This window comes from Micropterus salmoides, unplaced genomic scaffold (assembly GCF_014851395.1).
Source record: "Micropterus salmoides isolate LMB-PRFRI ecotype aquatic unplaced genomic scaffold, ASM1485139v1 Ms_hic_scaffold_20, whole genome shotgun sequence".
Classification (NCBI taxonomy): Eukaryota; Metazoa; Chordata; class Actinopteri; order Centrarchiformes; family Centrarchidae; genus Micropterus; species Micropterus salmoides.
In genome coordinates this window covers 18121727-18143336 of record NW_024041151.1, presented here as the reverse complement: position 1 = coordinate 18143336, position 21610 = coordinate 18121727, and the positions used below count along the sequence as shown (strand labels likewise).

Sequence of the window (21610 nt, the reverse complement as noted above, 5' to 3'; positions counted from 1 at the left end):
TATATATATATATATATGAGATTTCTAATAATGACTTAAATGGGAAGTTTTACATATGTAGATCTCTGAAGTTGCATCACCAAATAATAAAGACATCTTGGCATAGGAATGCCAGCCCTTGAACTTTACGAGGGAGAGAAGGGGGGGGGGGGGGGGGGATCAGTGTCTTGAACACATTTCAAAGTAATTGTACTTGATATGTCGTTTACAGAACACCCAAGTAATCATATAAACAAAGGACTAGATGCCCTGGGAGGATGAAAGGAAATTTGAATCTCGCTCTGATGCATCATACTTATCACATTTTGACATGAGTGTTAGGCACTGAGGATTCCTGATCTAGGACCTTTCTGTAATAAACACAGCGGGATGGACAGACTCTCGTGGATTCCATCATACTCCAAATTAACTAACACACAGTCATACACACACACACAGAAACAGATGGCAGAGAGTTGAAAGTGCAATGAACAAATTACAACTGCTGCAGCCCTGGGCAGCGGACGAGTGTGTGTGTGTGTGTGTGTGTGTGTGTGTGTGTGTGTTTGTGTGATAACCTTGCTCTAGGTCTGATCCCGCTAATTGCTGGAATCAATCTGAACTTTACAAAGACATGACAAAAGTTTGAAAAAACAATGGGGAGAAAAAATTTTAAAAAAAGGTGAATTATGCACAAAATTGCAGGACCCAGAGAGCAACGACACAAGAGAGGGAGTTTAAGAGAAAGAGAGGGAAAGCAAGAGAAGAATAAAGAAAACATGACATCATAGTTAATGAGAATCAGGTGATAAACAAGGGAGTGATATTTACGTTATACCATATGCTGCGCTCCATGTGTCTTTCTGTCTCGGGGGGCACAGCAACAGGTTTCAGACAAGTAAGGTCAAGGAGGAGGCTTTCCCCAGCTGCTAGACCACACTGATGCACCCACCTCATTACCCAGCCGCCCAAGTGTGTGTGTGTATGTGTTAGTGTGTGCGTGCATGTCGGCCATTTCTAAAGCCTGTTTTGTCTTTGTTGTTATCACGTAAAAGACAGTGTTTATCCTCCAGGAAGCCCTGTTTGCCATGTGTACTTGTGCGTTTTTTGCAGTGAGAAATGAAAACCCCTGAACTCATCAACCAGGTTGTCTGCTGGGCTTCTTTCAAAAGTCTAATCTCTTACAGATTCCTGATTCACCTCTTGGTTTTGTAAAAGTTTCTCAGCTGACTTAGTCACGGTTTGTTATAGATACTGATTACTTGGATAAACCTGATTGTGATGCTTTTGAGTTGCCAAAATGTTTGCGTCTTTGATAATGAGGGGTCATTCTTGACCTTTTGAAATAGTAGTTTGAGAAATTAATCTTAAGTCATGGTCCACTTAGCTCTGAAGCTTTCAACCTCACTCTATTCGTCATTGAAAGGCGTTTGCTCCATCCAGACAAACATTTGTCAGTGAAGACCATGAGATGTAGTTGAAAGCTTCAGAAAAAGATAGTTAGTGGTTTGGTTATTGTCGATTAATCTGTTGATTATTTTATCAATGAATCAATTAATTGTTTTGAGGGCACAATGCAAGAAAATGGTCAAAAATGTCAATTAGTGTTTCCCAAATCACAAGATGACTCAAATGTATGAAGATATTCACTTCATTAGAAACCCAGAAAATATTCACATTTAAGAAGCTGGATTTAGTACATAAAAAAATGACAAATGATTTATAGATTATCGAAAAACTGATTGTTGCATCTCTACCAAATACTTGGGATGATTTGGGAAAAAGCATCGTAATTCTTATCTCATGGTCATGATCAGAAGTTAACTCCATGCAACCACTACTACATTACAGCATCGTCACATTATCTTTCATCTTTTATCTTTTAATTCGCAGCACTTTGCATGATAAAAGAATACAGTGAATCAATTACCTAGGTCAACTGATTTACATAGATATTTATTTCTATCTCTTTGCTGTGTATTTACAGTATGAACAACTGATAATTGAACTGTGAAAATATCTAAAATGATTCAAAGTCAGTCAAACAACTTAAAGACAAATATATTTTTTATATTTATTCAGGTTTAAATGATTAGTATTCAAAAGAGAAGCATAAATGGTGAAAAAAGACAAGAATTTGTCCTTTTTGCGTTTTTGTTCTTTTTTGTTAAATATTACACAAAATAAATAAATTTTAAAGAAAGAAAACATGATAGTGTTAGACTTGCTGTTGTGTTCTTGACTAACTCTTTCTCATACTTTTCTTTTTCGGATTTTCTTGTCTTCTCCTTTTCTATCAATACTTTCTGTTCTCTTTCTTTTCCCTCCCTTACACATGTTGTCTCCTGTCATTTTATTTCCTCCCAGTCAAGCGCTTCACATGATCTAGAAATGTGAGTTTCTGGTCGCATTTTGGCACAGAAGTCATTTCTTTTCATATTTTCTACTGTGCCAGATGTACTTGATAATTTAAAACAGAAAATAATATATCCATTGTATATCAATATATCTTATTTCTTTCTTTAAAAATAGAAATGTCTTTGTCAAACAGAGATAAAATGTCCATAGGTTTCCATTCTTTTCCTACTCAGTGCATCATTCAGATCTGATTCAGATCTGTCCAATGTAGCCATCGCCATAACTCCATAAAAGTCCCAATAGCCTGCAGTCTGCAGAGCTCTCTCATGGCTGATATATCCAATCATCGTGGTGGTACCACAATGGGCAGGAAGTGACAGGCTGTGTTTTTCCTCCGTGTCTTCTTCCCCTTCATTGGCTTGCCGTTGGCGTTCAGTCCCACAAACATGTGCTTCTTCTTGTTGCGCCACTCAGCTGAAGCGTAGGTGTTGTACTTGTTCTCCTCGATGCGTTCAATCAGACGACAGTCTGGACCAAAGTCCCTCTGAAGGGGAGAGACAAGCAGTGCAAAGGTCAGATATGCAAACATTAATCAATGTAGAGTGCCAAAGATTACAGATTACATTCAGGCAGTGAATGTAATTTCCACTCTGTCTGAGAAAGGCACCACCTTGACAGTGATTTTAAACTTCCCATTTTGCCACAATGTGGTACTGGCTGTATAAATGAGACACAGGATGTGTGGTTGCAGATGAGGCAAGGCATTCAAGTTTATTTATATAGCACCTTCCAAACACGACAGCGATTCAAAGTGCTTTACAGATGCAAACATACAAATACAGATACAAAGGTACTTCATAGTATAAAAGTAGATTGTTAACAGGCAATGAATTCTTCAACTGTAGAATATATACTGCATTCATATGGTACATTTCAAGTAATCCTATTTATACTATTCTTGCATTTTAACACACTAATAGATCTAATTTTTAAGTATTATGGTTTATTTTTCACTGTTGATATATATTGGAGTATACACCTTTTTTCTATTTTTTTGAAACATATTTCTCATTTTCAGTTTTTCTTTTTCTCATAATTTCTCTATGTTTATATATATATTTCTACTCTAGAGTAGGAGCAAATTTAACGGTACCCAATTTCCCCTTGGGGATCAATAAAGTGCTTCTGATTGAGATTTTTTAGACCTTAAACTATTGATTAATAAATTAGTGGATTGGCAGAAAATGAATCTCCCAACATTCTCTAATTCCACCTTCTGGATTTCTGGATTTGCTGTGTTTCTTCATCTTGTATGTAAGTAAAATGAATATCTTTGGTTGAACAAAACAAGCAACCTGATGGCACCGCTTTGAGTTTTAGGATGTTGTGATGGTAATTTTTAAATATACTTTCTGACAATCGATTAATCAAGAAAGAAATTGTCAGATTAATGACTAATTCAAAATAATCGTTGGTTGCGGCCCTAATGCTTGAAATGCATTGAAAGCTCATGGTGTAAAAATAGGTACATTTTCAGAACTTGGCTGATGCTGCATTTAATCTTCACATTATCCACTTCTTATTCTTCTCATCCTCATACAGTATGATCCATAAAATTATTCATTATTAAGAGCTTTTAGTTGAAAATTGTTGTCCGATCTTATGCTTTGACTGTTGTATTTCTTGCTTTTTGTTGATGTTTCCATGCTGATTAATGTTAAAGCTGTTCTTTTGGGCCTTGTCTGAGCACAGCAACAACACTTTGACATTTTACTTCTTGTGACAACATGGATCAACAAATGGTCAGCCATTGCTTAAGCATCTGCTGCACAATCCCCAGCGTAATCACGGCCAATTGTAAAAACTGGACACGAAATTCAAATTGTTGCAGACATTGTTGGGGGGGGGGGGGGGGTTGAGGGGATGGGTACAGCAAGGTCAGTGTGTGATGTGACTTCTAAAAGGTTTAGGCTCCCTGCCAGCAAACAGCGTTGTGACACCATGTTTGTGGCTTGCGTTACTGCGGTGACCACCCACTGGTAAATAAAGAGAAAATGATCTGAAAGAGTAACATTTGTGAGTTTACTGGAAGCTGCCCTTGTGCTTAAGGCTAATGTCGCTTAAACAGCCAGTTAACTGAATGCGGTTGATATTCACAAGCAAAAATGTACTTGCCCCGAACACACACACACACACACACACACACACACACACACACACACACACACACACACACACACACACAATAAAACTGTGTCTAAAAAGTCTCTCTCTCTCGCTCTCTCTCTCTCTGTATCTGGCCACAGCTGTTCAAATTGGTTCCAGAAGTAAAACTGAATGTTCCCAAAGCAAAATGAGAATATTTTACAGACACTGTGCAGCTTTTTAATGAACGTTGTTGCTCTGTACAACCAAACAGTGTGTGTGTGTGTGTGTGTGTGCTGGCCGCCTTTCAATTAAAATGATTAGAAGTGGATAAAAAAAAGAAAGAAAAGAAACTGTATTCGTAACTGACATCAAACGAGGGTAATGAATCATAAGAATAATAATGTCAGTACCATTTTACTCGACATCTTACTGCGACTTACCGGCTAGATCAGAAGTAAAGCTCTACTTTTAATAGAGAAATAACTGTTGAACATGATTAATTTTTCCTGGCCACACAGGGAATTTATCATCCATCCTTTATTGTTTGATTTCTTTGATAATTCTTTACAAATTGAATCATGGTAAAACCTAAAGATAATCATAATCCTTTGTGTCTCTTACGTGTATTAATCTGGCAATGTAACGAAACAATGATTTCATTTGATTACCACTGGATAAAGAAGTCACTGTGTAAAAGTGTAATCGATCGCCAGCATTACACCGCTGTGCTACTATTGCTTGTGTTGCGCTGAGCAGAAGACGTCATGGGAATTCAGTTTCAGGCCATGCAACAGAATGCCTCTCTGTCTTTTCTACCGTGTGTCATTTCATCTGTGGTGTGGCTCCAGAGAGACACGCTGAAAGTTGGGTCTTTCAAAGTAAGAAAAAGAGAAAAATGGAGGGAGAGGGAGAAAACAGATGAAACAAGAGCTGTCCCACCACCACCCCTCCAGAGGGACTGAAGCAGAATAGAGAAACTGAAGGATTATGTTTCCTGTTTCTGAATGGAGTGGAGAGGAGAGGTAGGTAGCGGAGAGGAGAGCTCACTATGACTAGCTGTGGGTCCTTTTTTTCTGTAATAGAGAGTCTTGCAGCCTTGTCCATTGTCTTAAAGAGCATTCAAGAAAGTTCAAAGTTGCAGAGTCACCAGTTAAGGGAGAAGTTTCTCTTTTGCAAGGATTGATTCTCTACAGTTGACATATTTTACACCGCATCACCAGTAAAATTGAACAATCATGACACTTCACAAGTGTTAAGAAACTGAACACCTTGAAGTAGAGGAGATTCTGGGTTAGGAAGTAATTGATATTCTAAAGGGGCAGATCAATGAGGAGCGGTACTGAAACTGCTACTCACCGCTCCGTATAGCTCTCCCTTCCTGCTGATTGCCAGGTAGTAGTTACTGCTGAGTCCCCTGATGGCCACCACTCCCACATCCACCGACTTGATCTCCAAAATACCTGGTGCAGCGGGGACAGAGAGACAGACATGTCAAAACGGTGTGTGGATTGGATCCTCAGATATTGTTGCATTCATGTGAAGGACATAAATACATATGAAGTACAAATTTCCAGCGCCCAAGGTGGCGTCTTCAAATAGCTTGTTTTGTTTGACCATCAGTACAAAACCCAAAGACAAGTGATCCTCACTTTTGAGAAGCTGCAACAAATGTTGACATTTTTCCTTTATAAAAGACTTTATTATTGTCCTGTCCATCAATCAATGAACCGACCGATCCCTTCAACACGCAATGGCTTTTACCGTGCCATGCAAGTGTGAGCATTGTTACCAAGGAAAATATGAAGAATCATTTGAGAGATTATGGGATCTGGAACACTAAAAAAAATAGATATTTGACTGAATTAGCATTAGTTTTCAAATACTGCAGGAGAAACCTGAATCATCTGAGTTTCTTCTGCACAAATGAACCCCAGTCCGGTCTCCCCCTTCTCTCTTTTTTCTTTTTTTTTTTTTTGTGTGACAGGCAGACCTCAGACCGGCCTATAGCCCCCTGTTCATTTGCTGCTTAGCTCGTGGGCTGCATGCCCTGGGACCAAGGTGTAAGCCAGGAAAAAACATTTCTCCGCTCAATGTTTGTTTTTCTGACCAGGGGAGCTCAGGCAGGCGGGTACACGGACAGGACGGTGGAGAGGCTCCGTGGCTGCCAGACTGGCAAGAGGTCAAGGCGTCCGTATCAGTTTTCAAGCATTCAACCAATTACTGGTTTAAGCTGTGGTCACCGGCCCTTTCTTCTCTCATCCTAAAGTCAGTTACACCAAGCCATAAAACTATCAGGGGTTTGAGAGGATTAGCTAAAGGGGCCAATAGGAAGTGGAGCCTGGTTGCAGGAATACTTAAAGGATGAAGTGAGAAACAGGGACTAGTATCTATTATTGATTTAAAGAGTCAGTAATAGATTCCTGTTCCAGCAAAGTGTTATGGACAATCTTACATTTCTGATGAATATCAGATTTGCTGAATATAGTAGTAGGGTTGTCATGAAAGACCAGAGAGGAAAAAAATCTAGAATATTTAATTACTGTTTTCATGTATAGTTTCTTTCAAGACGAGGCACATATTTTCACATTTTTGCCAACTTTGGCAGGGAGGTGAAAAAAGGCATCCTGGAACAAACAGCAGGTAACAATAGATACAGTATAAGAGGGAGGGTTAAAGATCTAGCGGATGACTCACTTTGTTCTTTAAGCTTCAAACCTAATATATCTGTCTTAAACCTGTCTTTACCAGATGCCACTTTACTGCCCCCCCACTCCTCCTCTCCTTCTCATCCTCAGACAGAAATTTGCAACATCTTGTAGCCGTGGTGTGATTTTGTGTTGGTCAGAGAGATGACAGGATGAGGCTAGGAGGCTTGTTGTAGCTATAGATAGGCATGAAACTGCTGCATTTACATCTTTCGCTACTGTTATTTCTCACTGCTTTGCAATCAGAAATGTATAAAAAGGGCCTAAAAATTAACTTGATGTTTTGAAGTCACAAACAAAGTTCCCTTTTATGTGTTCTGCATTGCTTTTTGTTAAACGTAGTCCTTGCTTAAGAGTTCTGGCATTAATTCATCCCCGCGGTTCCCTTATTTGGTCAATAAAGGCTTGTTAAAACTCTAAGAAGATTTCCGTAGCTCAGAGTGCATCATGTTGACTTTATGTTATGTTAAGTCAATTACTCACGCAGACTTGTACCACAACGCAGCACTGATCTATCAGGTTCAAAATGTTCCATCTCACTGCACCACAGCTGACATTTCTTAGCTGTGATCTGTCAGAAAAAAGATCTGTCTGTGCCGCGCTAAAGGCTGGTCCACCTGTTCAAACCCTTTTCCCTCCTCCCGTTTGATGTGGTTTGTCAAAAACCAAAGCACAGGGCTCTTTTATGGCCCCTTTACCAGTTACCAGAAGCAGCCTGTCTGCCTGCGAGTTAAAAGGCCAGGCTGCAACAAAAGGCTTAGATTGCAACAACAGAGTTTATGGCAAGGAGACGGAGAAAAACAGGACCCGAGCTTTTAACACAGACCCGTACATCAGGTTTTTGTGATAAACACACGTGCAAACAAATGATTCAAACTCTGGCATGAGACCTACTTTGCTCTTAAACCTTTAGTTTTTCATTTAATAATTTTCCTCATTCAGCGTCTTGTCTTATTGGTGCCTTGAGTCTGTTAATATATTTTTCTCCTTTTTTTGGAAAAGGTGAAAACAGTTTTTCTCCTTCCTTGTGCTCCCTGGATCTCAGCCCAGTATCTTAATTATGAATTTATGTTTTTAAGGGGAAACATTTTTATGATCCAATGCTGAAAGCACAAAAAGCACAGGGTAATAATAATAACATAAAAGTCATGGACATTTTCTGCTATCAACAATTTTTTAAGCAGCTACCAAGGGCAAACACCTGTGTGTAACAGGGCAACACTACAACTTTCATAAAAACGAGCCAAAAGGGTCATTGCCAGTCAAATCCAAACCATAACACTAACGGAGCAACAAGTACAAATAAACACAACCTGGCCTTCGAACAGTAAGAAACTGTTCATTAACCACTTCATAAAGACCACTACGTTTCATGGCTTTTGTAGCCAAAACTTAACTCCAATAGGACCCTGTCGAATCCATAAACGTGAATGGAGTGGAAAGTGTAAGCAGACTGCATATATACAACAGCAGATTTTATGGATTCAAGCCATGTTTTTATCTATGGCTTTCATTGGTCGTAGGAGGGTTATAAGTTGGTGATGTTCTTCATGTTAAATTCAGTTATTAGATGGTTTTTATCACTTTGTTTTCTGGTTCTCTCCAACTTTCTCACAATAATTCCTCAATCGTCTCTCGTGTCACTTTCTTGCTTAATCACCTATATTCCCTCATTTTCTGTTTTCCTGCTCATTTGTCCTCACCATCATTCTCTTTAAATGTCTCCATTTTTGTGTACTTTAACATAAGTTTTCCCCAGTTTTTGAACACTTCAGCTTTGCTCCCTCTTCCCATTAAACTCCAGCGTTTATATCTCACTGAGCAGACATTAGGCACAAGTCCTTATTACGATTTCTGAAGCTGTAGAATCACAACACACAATGGCAGACTGTAACAGAGGGCTTGCTAGCAAAGAAAGTCTAGATTTGAATAAAGCACTGTTGGAGTAGCCTGCAGTTATTCGGTTATGGTTTGACATGAAACTCACTTCACTTCTTTGGGAGATCTTTCGTTTTTTAAAGTATGTCCTTGGGTATTTTCTGCCTGTAGCTAATAGAGGAGAGATGACAGGAAATGAGGGAAAAGAGAGCGGGGGGGTTGCAATCCAGGTCTCGGTCCAGACTCATACCCCGTCCCACCAGGGCACACCACTTTGGAAAGTCTTTCTATAAAGAAAAGATGGTCAGCATCATTGCAAAAGGTTTCAGAAGAGAGTTATTCTCGAGCGCTCAAGCAATATCCTACATTATTTAATGATTTAGGTTACTTTATGATTATATGATACTGTTAGAAGATCTGCAAGTTTGAAATTGTTGCTGAAAAGTAGTACATTACATTTTGATGTGTGTTTGCCCTCACATAACAGAAAATAAAGTCACTGGATAAGTAGCCAAAAGAATTATTAGTAATAGAAAGGCTTGGGAAAATATAGCAAATGTTTCTGTATCACCTGGAGTTGTACCTCATTAAAAGTGTAACCGTTGCTTGCAAGTTAACATGAATCACATTCGTCATCACTTTTCAGACACCTTTACTTTAGCCAGACACATACGTAACAGCATGCTCACAGGTCCACACACAATCACAAACAGCAACACATACAGACAGGAACACGCGTACGCAGACCTCCCGTCGACTCGGTCATTGAGACTCCATCTGAACCTAAAGGTTAAGGGAGGCTATGAAAATGCTTCCACTGCTTATCCAGGTTTTTTTTTTCATACTGATTATACAGCGGTTGTTCACAATTTGACCTCGACACGGTGACCAGCTGTGAGTGGGTCTACTGCGTGCCTTCAGCCCGAAGAGGTCTCGCTCTGTATTGTGAAATATTGTCACTTGCGGACTAGCTTGTGTCATGAACTCCCCTCAGTGAGAAGAATGTAAATGCTTTGGATCTTTTATTCTGGGTCCAATACTCCGAGATTTGGATGAACCCCTGTGTTTTTCTGCAGCGATTAATTCTCTTGCTCTTTTTAGATGTGAAATATAAATATATAAAAATAAATTTTCATGACCCAAAACTGGCCCTATATTTTTTTTATTTTATTTTACTTACTATCTGATTTGCATCAGTTGAGGTCTAAACACTAAGATCATTTTTCTCTTTGACTATGGCAACAGTGACTGACGATGTCTCGTATTCATTGTGACACAAGTGTTTACATCCATGCAACCGCCAAAGAAAAGAAAATTCATGCCAGTAGAAAAGCTAAAAGATACAAAGGAAGAATAGAGGAATTCTGAAAGAAAAAGATGGACCACTAAAATACCACTTAAATCAGATATCAATTGACAATATGAAACTACTTGGCTGTATTTGGCCATATACATATAAAAACAAGAGCAAAATGCATGCAAACAAGTCTACTTGGCCGCTGCTGTGGTTCAGCAAAGTTTGGTTGAATATTTCCGGCTCTTTATAAAGTCTGAGAAAGAACAAACACCCCTTGGTTGTGCAGTTTGCTTGGCGAGTGCTGGTGGAGATATTGGATTGGAGTGAAAACTGCTGTATATTATGTGTTGAGGTATTGGTTTAGACTGATGTGGTTGACAACAGTATCATCCTGTGCTAAGTGGCCACATCAAACGCTGCCTGGCCGACGATTTTGACCAAAGCTGAGAAAACAGAGGCCTGTTTCAGATTTTCAATATGGGAGATGTTTTTTCACAAATAGAATTAAAGGTAAACTGATTTTTCTAAATTTATTTTGCTGGTATTAAATTTCTGGGTAATAAATCATATTAAACAGATATCACGTGTGCTACATTAAATGGGTTTCTTCTCAAGTATTTTATTCATAAGCAGGATTGTTTTATTTGACCTGTACTCACTGTATTCTTCAGCTCATTCTTGACCCCATAATGGTTTTATTTCCTTCCCTGACAGGAACACTCACATCACTGTCTTTCTTGTTGGACAGAAATAGCAGAAACCGCACACTGTTCAAGCTGTGTGTGATTTGAAAACTGGCCGAGGTACGAAAAGGAAAACAATTCCAGATTATTAAACAAAACGGATCACCTGAGTATAAACCGCCAGTTTGAAATACCAGGAGTCCGACCACAGCAAGTTATGTCACACACGTTTAAGAGCAGCTGGGAGGAAACCAAAAGAAATTCACAGCGATGTTAATGGAGATTTGATCGAGAGAAGAACAAAAACACCTGAGATATTGTGATTCCTTTTAACACAGTTGACTTTGTAACATGATAAAGTACCAAAGCTGCCAGCTTCTGTCAAAACATTTCACAGGCCTGACACGACAGGAGTTATGTTTTCAGGCAAAGTGCTGTGATGACGGTCGTCTGCATTTCGCACATTTTTCATTTACAGTTCAGCTGCCAGTGCGACATTGCCCAACTGTTGTGGTTTGAGTTGTTGCCATTGGACTTTACGCTTCAGAAGATCTTGTTATTTTACACCACAAATATAATGCACTCTGTCTCTGTAGCGTTCTTAATTTCTCTGCTTCTCCTCACACATGCTTGTATATACATGCTTGTATTGATGTTTGTACATATATAGCACACACACACACACACACACACACACACACACACACACACAAGGTAATTAGCTGGCATTCCTTGCTGCTCTGTTCAAACGTCCAGGCTGTCCAGATGCCTCTCTGGACTCAACTTTCAGCTCTCAGCTCTACCTTTGATGACTCCATTAAGAGCCTCACTTTCATGCAGTCTGTGTGTTACAAGGTTAGGGGTGAGTGATAAAGTAGAGAGGAGCAGGAACATGAGGTGTGTTTGTGTGTGCGTGTGTATTTCGTGGGGGGCTTATCCTGAAGCATGGTGTCTATATGGCAGCAGCCCTGGATGTTATCTGTCACAGATGCTATTCCTTATCTCCTACTGCTTTACTGACCATGAATCCTGCCTGCCCACATGCGCCAGGCTAACACCAAAATGACACTTTCAGTATTAGGGTTCCTGTACGTTTGTCAGCATAACTGCTTGTAGAGAAAGTCTGAAAACAAAGTACTGTAATACAGTGACTTTAAGTTACAGTTTAATACAAGCTGGAACCAAAGACGGTTTGGCATTTCAGCTTGAAAAATGTTACTAGTAATAAAATTGTTTCTGATTAATTTTCTGTTGCCCAATCAATGAATCTGCTATGGTTTCAGCTCTAAAAAGGACTAGACTCATTTGAATTTCCACCTGAATATAAAGTTTACATGTGTCAGAGAGTTCTGTTTCCGGCTGCAAGAGGTCACTGTTTAGCCCTGTTTAAAGTATAAAGGGTCATCTAGTGCGCTTAAAACCCAAAAGAACTTCTGATAATGGTGCAAATGAAGTGATTCAACAACACAAAATTTCTACTGCAAACTATATTTTTATGATCTGAGTTTCACATTTTACATGGACATTTGCATCCTATTTTTTTACTTGATTTTTTCTTTTTTCTTTATCCTCACAATGAAATCACCTCTAGAACCAAGTAGTGCTGTCTCCAGCTCTGCTGAGATTACACAACGTTAAGCCATGAAGAAAAGTGTCTCGCTGACATGGCAAATTTCAGGTCTTGACTGTAAATGATGCTGACAACTTTCCCATCACTGTTTACTCCAGAGTGATTCTGTTTTGCAGTTTGTTGCCAGCCGTAATGATTTGTTATTTAGACAACAACAAATTGTTGGATTATTGTTAGGACAGTGAAATGAGCCCAAAACTCAACTGAATGGGCTACATGTTTGCATTCATAAAGTAAATGCCTCACACCTGTGTAATGTGTAATTCACCTGCATCAGTGAATTACACATTTGCTCATCTAGCAGATGTGTATGGATTTGTTACACAGAAATTATGAAAAGTTGTTTTGAAATCTGTTATTTTAATCATTGAGAAGTAGTTGTATGTCAGAGTATCTCTTGCCCCCCTCCCCGCACCCCCATTCTCAAAGATATTTATGATTGTACTCTGTAAGAATCCTCCACCTAACATAAACAATGAAAAAGGCCGTCCATCAAAACAAAGATGTCCAACTTTAGATTCTTTGCCCATAGTAATTGGCTCTTCATGTTTGGAGCCATTTCTCTCTTCAGAAAGAGCCGAAGCGCTCCAAAGCAGCGAAAGATCATACAGAAACATGATTTCCTGCTGAAAGACTGACTAGTGGGGTTTGTGGCAGCGCTTCCTTGGTCTGCCTACAGAAATCTGGCTCTTATTTCAGTCTCGTTGTAGCTGACACATTAATGGACAGGGGAGTGAATTGATGGGAAAATATCAAGTGGCGATGATAGGAAATATGTAAACAGCATTGGAAAAAAGACACGGTTGCTGTCATTGTCCTCAGTGACTCTTGGCAAAAAAAAACACTGAGCTTTGGGAAACTTGTATCAATCTGTGGAGAGTTCCGATAATTTTCAGCACTGCACATTTCTTGCAGACACATGCAAATCTTGAGCACACACACATGCTCCGTAAGTTACCCTGTTCTGGTGGTTACGGGGTCAAAGGGCACTCATAAATCTGGACCTCTGGACCTTCACACTCACCCCTGTGTGGGAGAGAATAGTGCTGATGAAGGTGGGGAGGGAGAGGCGAGAAGTTGCATAAATGGTAATTGTTTTGTTGTTTTTTCATCTGATGATTCAACCCCTTAGCCATGAATTGGGTAATTGGGTAGTTTTTCATTCTAATTCCAAGCAATTGTACTTTAACCATCTGAAATGATTTCATTTGACTGAAACATTGCATTACACAAGTCTAATCAAATCTGGAAGTCAATAACGGGGGCTGTTTTTACAAACAAATGCTTTAGGTGGCAGTTGTCTTTTTATTACTGTGGTTAATCACAATAACATGTAGACTTCCCTTTGCTGTCACAGTTGTGAGATAAAAGTGCCAAATGCCAATGAGCGCTGCATATCTTGTTATGTTACGGGCCAGAGAATTTCTTGCGCAACAACTCACACTTGGAGCCTTTGAAAGTTTCCAAAGTTTCAGACAGTTTTCTTTTTAAAAGACAACAGTTTGTAAATTTCTAAAGCAGGTAAATTCAGTAATGCTTACTTTTTCACAGCTTTTGTTTTACCTGCATGGATCTACATGAACAGTCCTTCCATCCAGGTTTTCTCAGTGCAAAGAGTCTCTGCTTTTTCAGGCTTTGACAGCCTGATTTTTTAAGTTTAATCCCAAACTGACATTTCAGGCTCTAGGCGTCAGAGATTATGTAATAATGTGTGTGAAGTGCTGTTAAACTTCCAGCAAACGGCTCGTTTGGCGTTGTCTTTCTGAATGTTTACTACTTGTTATCAATGCTTTGGCGTGGTTTTCATTGTCCATCCGATGATTTCTAAAAGTGCAAGGCAAAGCTTTCTGTCAAGCTACTGTAAACATAATAATCAATATTACGTAAGGTTTCTGCACGACATTGACAGCGTTTGCTCTGTTGATTCCATTAAGGGAGTCATGAATCAGTACTGACATGATTTGATCCAGACTCTCGCTGCGTTTTAGATATTAACAAAACATCACCATGAAGAATGCCATATGAAAAATGTGAAAAATATTTTATTTGTCCATCAATATAGGTACATTATGGCTTATAAAATGTTATAAGAGCCTGACTAGTTTCACTCGTGGTTTTCCATGAATTTTGTTACTATCGGGTGCGCTTCTTTTTTTTTCAACAAGCAAGATAGATGTTGGTGTAGCTGGAGAGAAGATCAGAGGGAACACATCAGTCATTGTGTACAGGTAGTATATGTTATTGTATGTTTTCAGAGTCCAGCTGTATTTAATTGTTGACGTTAAACTTGGCTCTGGCATCTTATGGAGTACTCAATGATAGGACAAGTATTTCCTGAACAAGCTTGTGCGGCAATGTTTGCACACCACTTTTATTTACGGCCGTTAGACAGAAGAGTCCATGAAGATGTCAAAGTAACTTTGAATGAAAAGCAACGCTGACACTAACCTCCTGTGCATCGAGTACTTCCTCATAACTCTCTTTTATAGGCCACACCGTTACCTTTTCCCAAGAGAACCCTGAACACGCTCATCAAGCAGAGAGCAGGGAGAGACGCTGACAGAAAGGCCGAAAAAATAAAGACATACGGAAACGGAAAAATGGGAAGGGGCTGGAACTAATTTAAAGATGTTAAGAACATTCAGGAAGGGCAAACACTTGCTACATCTTTGTTTTGCGCTAACCTTGCTGAGTCATCGGAGGTTTGTGGACCCAGAGGAGAAAGACGATGAAGTGGTTGTGGTTTTGAAGACCTTATTCAAATCTTTCTGAAACACAACTGTGCTAACTAACTGCAAAACTGCAAAAATCTCCATGTTACCAAGTCATCTTATCGAGTCCTAATAGTCCACTTTTCTCAAAACAAGTGGAACAGTCTGCCAATGAGGTGAAATAGTTGTAACATTTCCAATACAGATCAACTTGTTTCATGAATTTTCTAGAATCAAGTGTAATTTTCCTTTAATTTAGTGCAGTGGTCTGCCTTATTTTGTCACGTTTCAAAATACTGGCATGTGTAAAAACGTCATGAAAATAATAGCTTTGTGTTGGAGAGGTTAAACCAATATTACAGTGATGGCAGATGTTTTCCCCCTCTTGTTTTAAAAAAACACGTCATACAAATTTACTTTGCACAATGGAGAATATGCTCTTTAAGAGAATATATTTCCTTCAGCAGACTTTGCAAAGAAAGGTGTTATTGGAAATACGAATGTTTCTAAATCCCACAGCTACGCCACATTACTAACAGTGGCAGAGTGGTAATAATAACAATGATAAACTTTATGTTTACGGCCCTTTTCAAAACCAAAGCGCTTTACATGGTTGAATCAACTAACAGAACAGCCAAAAGTGACGCACTATGTGTAGTGTTGCCCTTCCCATAAACAAAGCTTCCTGACTTGGGTCAATATAGGTCAGACCAGAGGGGGCAGACCTGTGTAATTACCCTGGACGTGGGAAAAGCTGCACTACATCAGAATAATGTCCGGTGTATTAGATTCTCCATAAAGTGTGGCGCGTTTAGATTAATTCATGTCAATGGGTAATGTGTCTGCTGTGATTAATGTTAACAATAAGTATGTGTGGCAGCTTTTACAATCCGGTCAGCCACAGTGAGAATCAAAGCTCCAACTGTGGTCAAGTTGGCACCATTCAATGCTAATTGAGCTACGCACAACCACAAGTCTGCGGTCCACATGCAAACACATGTCCGTTTGTTTCACTGCTTTATTCGTTTGTTTGTAAACAAGATGTGACAGTCCGTGGACGACATCAGGGAAGAAAACAAGGACAGCTCTGTTGCTCAGGGTCAGTGGCGCGATCAATGCTAATCACATCACAGCCCGTACAGGATTTCCAGATTCAGCGCCTTATTTTGAGGGCCTTATGAGGTGAGCTGGATGGAACGTCGATCACGAGAGCAGAGACAAACACTGACGTGCACCAGTGAGCACACATTCACAATACAGCTTTGACAAGATGATTAGAAAGGCTGGGCTGTGGAGGAGAGCTTCGACCCCGGAGCTGCAGCTGAAACTTCTTCATCACCTCTGACACCATCTAATGACACTCATTTGCAATCTGATCTCCTGAACATTTCCAGACTGCTAGACCATGATAACATCACTAACAACTGCCCCCTTAACTAGTTTTTGATTTGATACTTTCTGAAAAGTGAGTGTCCATTTTTGATCTTGGGTCAACTTATAGATAGATGTGCTGAGTTTGTTCTAGCAAACTGGGGCAATTTTAGTTGCTCCAGTTTGTGTTATGTAGGTGAGTTAAATGACATAGTTTGTTATATGTAGAGGGTTTTTGCAAGCTAGATTTGCAGTATCTTAATAGAGCCGTGTGTTTTTAATGAGATCATAAGGGCCAGAAACCTGCATCAAAGAACTAATTTGACCGGAGCTCTGTGTGCAGCTTTGAAGCAGTTGTTTTGGTTCTGTCAGCTCTAAAACCATAGAGTACAAATGATGTTATAATCTGTAGCATATAAAAATAAGCAAAAAGCTCATACAAAACATAGATGTGCAGGAAACATCTGTGCAGGCATGGTCATGCAACAAAACATGATGTCTAGTATGTCAAATACCACATCCATGTTCTCAGCTAGCAGAAGAGAATTGAATCATGTTCTGTTTGGTTTAGTTTGAAGGGTAGAGGTTGTTCTGTGCTGATTTTGGGACACATACAAAATAGCAGTGGGTGGCACATAAGCATGCAAACTGCTGTAAGTGCGCAGGCACCTAAACATATAATAGGATATTTAATCATTATTTTATCACTGCCAAATCTCCAAAATTTCCACTTGTCGTCTTTTAAACTCAAACACATTAAACATCTGCACTTGCTAAGGCCGAGGACTTGGCCACGGAGGCCAAACCTTTAATTTAAGATTTTTTTTTTTCTAGAAAATGTACGGATTTCTCACCACAATCAAGTGGCAACAAGAGCTGTTGAAATTGATGGATTGCGCTTCTAATGCCATGACCTGATGCCATTATAGTTAGTGACACGTTGCACCCTAATGGTTGAGCTCTTTATGTGCATATGTGTAAAAGTGTGTGTGTGTGTATGTGTGTGTGTTTGTGTGTGTGTGCGCACATGTGCATGTGTGTGTCAAAGAGGACTGCAGGAAAGGGGAGGGAGGAAGAGACGCTAATTGAAATTCCTTCAGCCATGTCTGGCAGAGCCTTGGTGTCTGAGTGGCACACACACACACACACACACACACACACACACACACACACAGACGCACATGCACGCACACACATATTCACACTGGCCCTAATAAAAGTGGGCTTTGCCATATGGAGGCCATGTGCAAGACTGGCCTCTCTGTGCTCTAATGTGTGTGTGTGTGTGTGTGTGTGTGTGCTCTTAGGAGAGGCTTGTACAGCACCGCAAACCCACAGACAGATGCACAGAAACCCTATGACATGTGCATGAAGGTGTGTGAGTGATAAAGATCCAGCTTTAATGAAGGTTACATTCCCAGGCACACACACTTGACATGCTGTGACACATTTATACGCATACAGTAAACATAATGCAGCGAGACCCCCTTGTATAATATTTAAGAAATTAGTTAGTTAGTATTAGTGTTTTTGGACATCGCCCATCAAATTCAGTGAACGGGCAGGAAAACTCTGGGCAGGTAAATGTGGGAGTAATGTTCTGTTCTCTCTCAACAACTGAGACCAAAAGACTGTGGCAGTCCTGGAGAACTTCCAGATGTGTTTAACTAGAAGATAAAGATGTGGGCTAGAGAATGATAACAGCTTATTTTCTGTCCTGGATCAGTCATAAATGATTATGATGACCCTTACAAGTCGTTAAAAGTATTTATATATGCTAGACTAGATGGTTTGTTGAGGTTTGCATGCTACCATGTAGCTATTGTGGGACAGCTTACATTCTTAACGTGCATCTTCAGTCCAATTATCCTACAACAAAAGATTCCACAAAATGAGTGCAGTTTGCATTCAATCATGCAATCATCCCCTTTCCTCCCTCAGTGGAGGACTAAGAGTCGGGAGTCTACCCAATGGGAAAGAGTGTAACTGTGTGAATGTCAGGCTGAGTGGTGCTGACAAAAGAGCATGTGTGCTCAGTGACCCTTCTCGGGATAAATAAAGGTTAAAATCATATTTCACAGCCCTCAAAATGCACAAGCAGAAAAATGAGCAGGAACTGCATGGTTATAACTTTACATCTCAGTCCGCCTAACCTCATACTTAGCATATGCCCACTGCTATTATAGCTGTAGCACAATAACAGCAAGCATGAAGTGTACTTGTCATTCTCCCCAGGGGTTTGGTAATAGCTGTGTTTTAGATATTTCCTCAAAGAAGAAGAACTTTCTCTGGGCACTTTCTAATTGGTTCCAGTGGATCATCTCTCTTTTTTATCTTCCTGGCTTACTCATTTTGTTTTTTTCCTGTCTTCCCTCCTCTGACACTGTCATGCTCTCCCTTCCCCAAACTTTCTGTGGTCTGGTGAATGTGCCCGCCTGTACAGATGGTTGAAAAAGGCTGAAAATCATGTAGCTCTGTGATTTGTTCTTTTGCCCAGTCACCTGTGGGAATGTGCACGGTTTGCCAAGTGTGGAAAAACAGAATCATCTCTCTTCGAGATGCAGCGGGCGAAAACCAGTGCGATATAAAAATGCTCAATAGAGTTCATAAAGTGAACTTCCCTTTCCAATCAGTTTTCAATTTTCAGTGCAATTAAAAAGTCTAAGAGGAAATTAAACAGCTCAGTATCAGTAAAAGCTTAAGAAATTCCTAGATTGCTTTCTAATTCTCACAAGTTGCAGATTTCATACTTAAACTTAAAATGTAAAGAACCAATGAAGCACATAAACAAAGTTGACTTACTGTAAGGATCGTCCTCATTTTTGGTGCCATTAACTTTTCCTTTCCTGTCAATGCGAAGGAAGAATTTCTGGTAGGAGAACAGTTTCCTCCTGCGCACATCTCCTTGCAGATGATTGTAGCTGCTCCGCACGTGGCGCCCGATGACCGTCGCGGAGGACGATGACACATTGGTCGCCCGTGGCAACCTCGCAGAGGATGCGTGCAGCGGTGCAGCTGACGGGGAAGGCGGCGGGTGTGAGGTGAAGAAGATGTGAGGTGGAGGGCCTCCGGGTGCATTGTGGTTCTTTTCAGAGTCTGGTGATAAAGCGGACAGGGGTGAGGATGTGGAGGGTCCGAACAGGAGAAGCAGGAGGAGGAAGGTGAGGGACAGGATTAGTGGAGGAGGTCTGCAGCAGGGGCAGGAGGAGAACCAGGCGACCGGTGCACCTTGTGTCACTGTCCATCTACACATGGTAGTGGAGCTGGGAGAGCTGTGGAGATGCTCAGGGGCTGGGGCATGCTGAGCTGGGTACAGGGAGAGGAAATGAGAGTGGGAGAAACTCCCCCTGACTGACCGACTACACGTCCTCTCTCTGGGGACCCACAACCTCACTGGGACTGTAGAATGGCCGGGGTGAAGACAATCTGACTGCAGTCGATGTGATTATGGCAGCAGATGTAGCGTTATCGGTAGTACTGATGGTGATGGTGATGTAGCTGCTGGTGGTGGTGAAGCCTGCAGCGTGGTGGCTGACTCTGCTGTAGTCCCCTGTGCTGTTTATTCCTCAGCTGCGCCGCAGGAATGCGTCAACATCCATAACTCAGATCATCTCGAAACTGGAACAACTGGGGGTTCACCGCCTTAAAGACCTCTCACCACCTCCACCCTCTCCTCCCAAGACTGCTGCTCTTTGCTTCAGTTGCTCTCTCTCACATACACACACACATACACATACAAACACACGCACAATCAAAATCTCTTTTTAAAGTTTGATTATACACTTACACTCTCACATCCAAAGACACAAACACACATTATCAGGTCATTCATGCACACTGCTAAAACTCTGCCCCACGCACGTCCCAAACCATTTATCTTTTCCAGTCCAGGGAGGTGGGTAACAGGAAGGTGGAGGAGGTCCGGATAAAAGATGCCGAACTGCTCAGTACAAAATGAATAAATAAACACAAAAAGTCCAAAATGGGATTAATGCGGCTTCTCATAAAATGTCCAGAGAAATCCACGCAAGGCAGGCCACCAAAAAAAAAGTCACAGAATCCAGACTTTCTTCTTTTCTCTCTTTGTTTCTGTCTTTGTTTCTCTTGGTTTTGTCGGCACTGGTTTGAAGTTACTTGAGTGTGTAACTGAGCTCTCGTCTTTCTCCCCTCTCTTGTTGGTGCGTCTTGTTAGTGAGCTGAGCTCCCTATCTCTCTTCTGTCCTTGCCTCTAGGAGTCTGAGCGCTGGAGCTGTGCGCTGCCTCTCTTCTTTCCTCCTGCGTGTGGCTCCCTCTCCTTTGGACCCCTCCCTCTTTCCTTTGCCTCTCCCTCTCTCCTATCTCTATCAGTGGAGCTCTCTCTGGTTATCTGGAGTTTCTCTGAGGTGACTGAATCTTGTCTTTCCTTTCACCTTATTTATCTGCTGCAGCTCCCCAGATGTCATCTCTTAGTGTAATTGGATGTCTATGAAAACCACTTGGCTTTGAAGAGCTGTGTGCTTTTGTGTGTGCGTGCATGTGTGTCTGCATGTGTGTCTGCACGTGTGTGTGTATGTGTATGTGTATGTGTATGTGTATGTGTATGTGCGGGGGATCAGTCCCACCCCATTTTCTCTTTCCCTCTCTCTTTTTCTTTGTCTCCTTCTCAGACAAAATCCCACCAGTTGAGCAGAGCAGGTCCGAAAGAGGAAAAGAACCTTTCCTTCATATCTCTCTCTTTTAGAGTCTGTGTCTGTTGATTAGCACTGGGTACTTTTTCAAGATGTTCAATACCAGCCCTCATAAGATACCTGAGTTTTGGTACTTACTTGGAACTAAATAGTGCAATTTTTAATTCTCTAATTTGAGAAATA

General features: G+C 40.6%; 1 protein-coding gene across 1 annotated transcript; it reads right to left on the bottom strand.

Moving 5' to 3' along the window:
• Nucleotides 1–1651: 1651 nt before the first annotated feature.
• fgf10a (fibroblast growth factor 10a) lies at nucleotides 1652–21050 on the bottom strand. The gene is made up of 3 exons (XM_038734572.1): nucleotides 19563–21050; nucleotides 5842–5945; nucleotides 1652–2881 (listed from the first exon to the last, which is right to left on the bottom strand). The coding sequence occupies exons 1-3, from the start codon at nucleotides 20011–20013 to the stop codon at nucleotides 2681–2683; spliced, it is 756 nt and encodes a 251-aa protein (XP_038590500.1). The 5' UTR covers nucleotides 20014–21050; the 3' UTR covers nucleotides 1652–2680.
• Between the last annotated feature and the right edge of the window lie 560 nt (nucleotides 21051–21610).

Excerpts from the sequence above, each read along its gene's own strand:
- fgf10a (XM_038734572.1), bottom strand. The coding sequence starts at position 20,013 with ATGTGTAGATGGACAGTGACACAAGGTGCACCGGTCGCCTGGTTCTCC. Across the intron at positions 5,946-19,562 it reads AAATGAGGACGATCCTTACA|GTATTTTGGAGATCAAGTCG; the intron begins GTAAGTCAACTT and ends CCGCTGCACCAG. Across the intron at positions 2,882-5,841 it reads AGGGAGAGCTATACGGAGCG|AGGGACTTTGGTCCAGACTG; the intron begins GTGAGTAGCAGT and ends TCTCCCCTTCAG.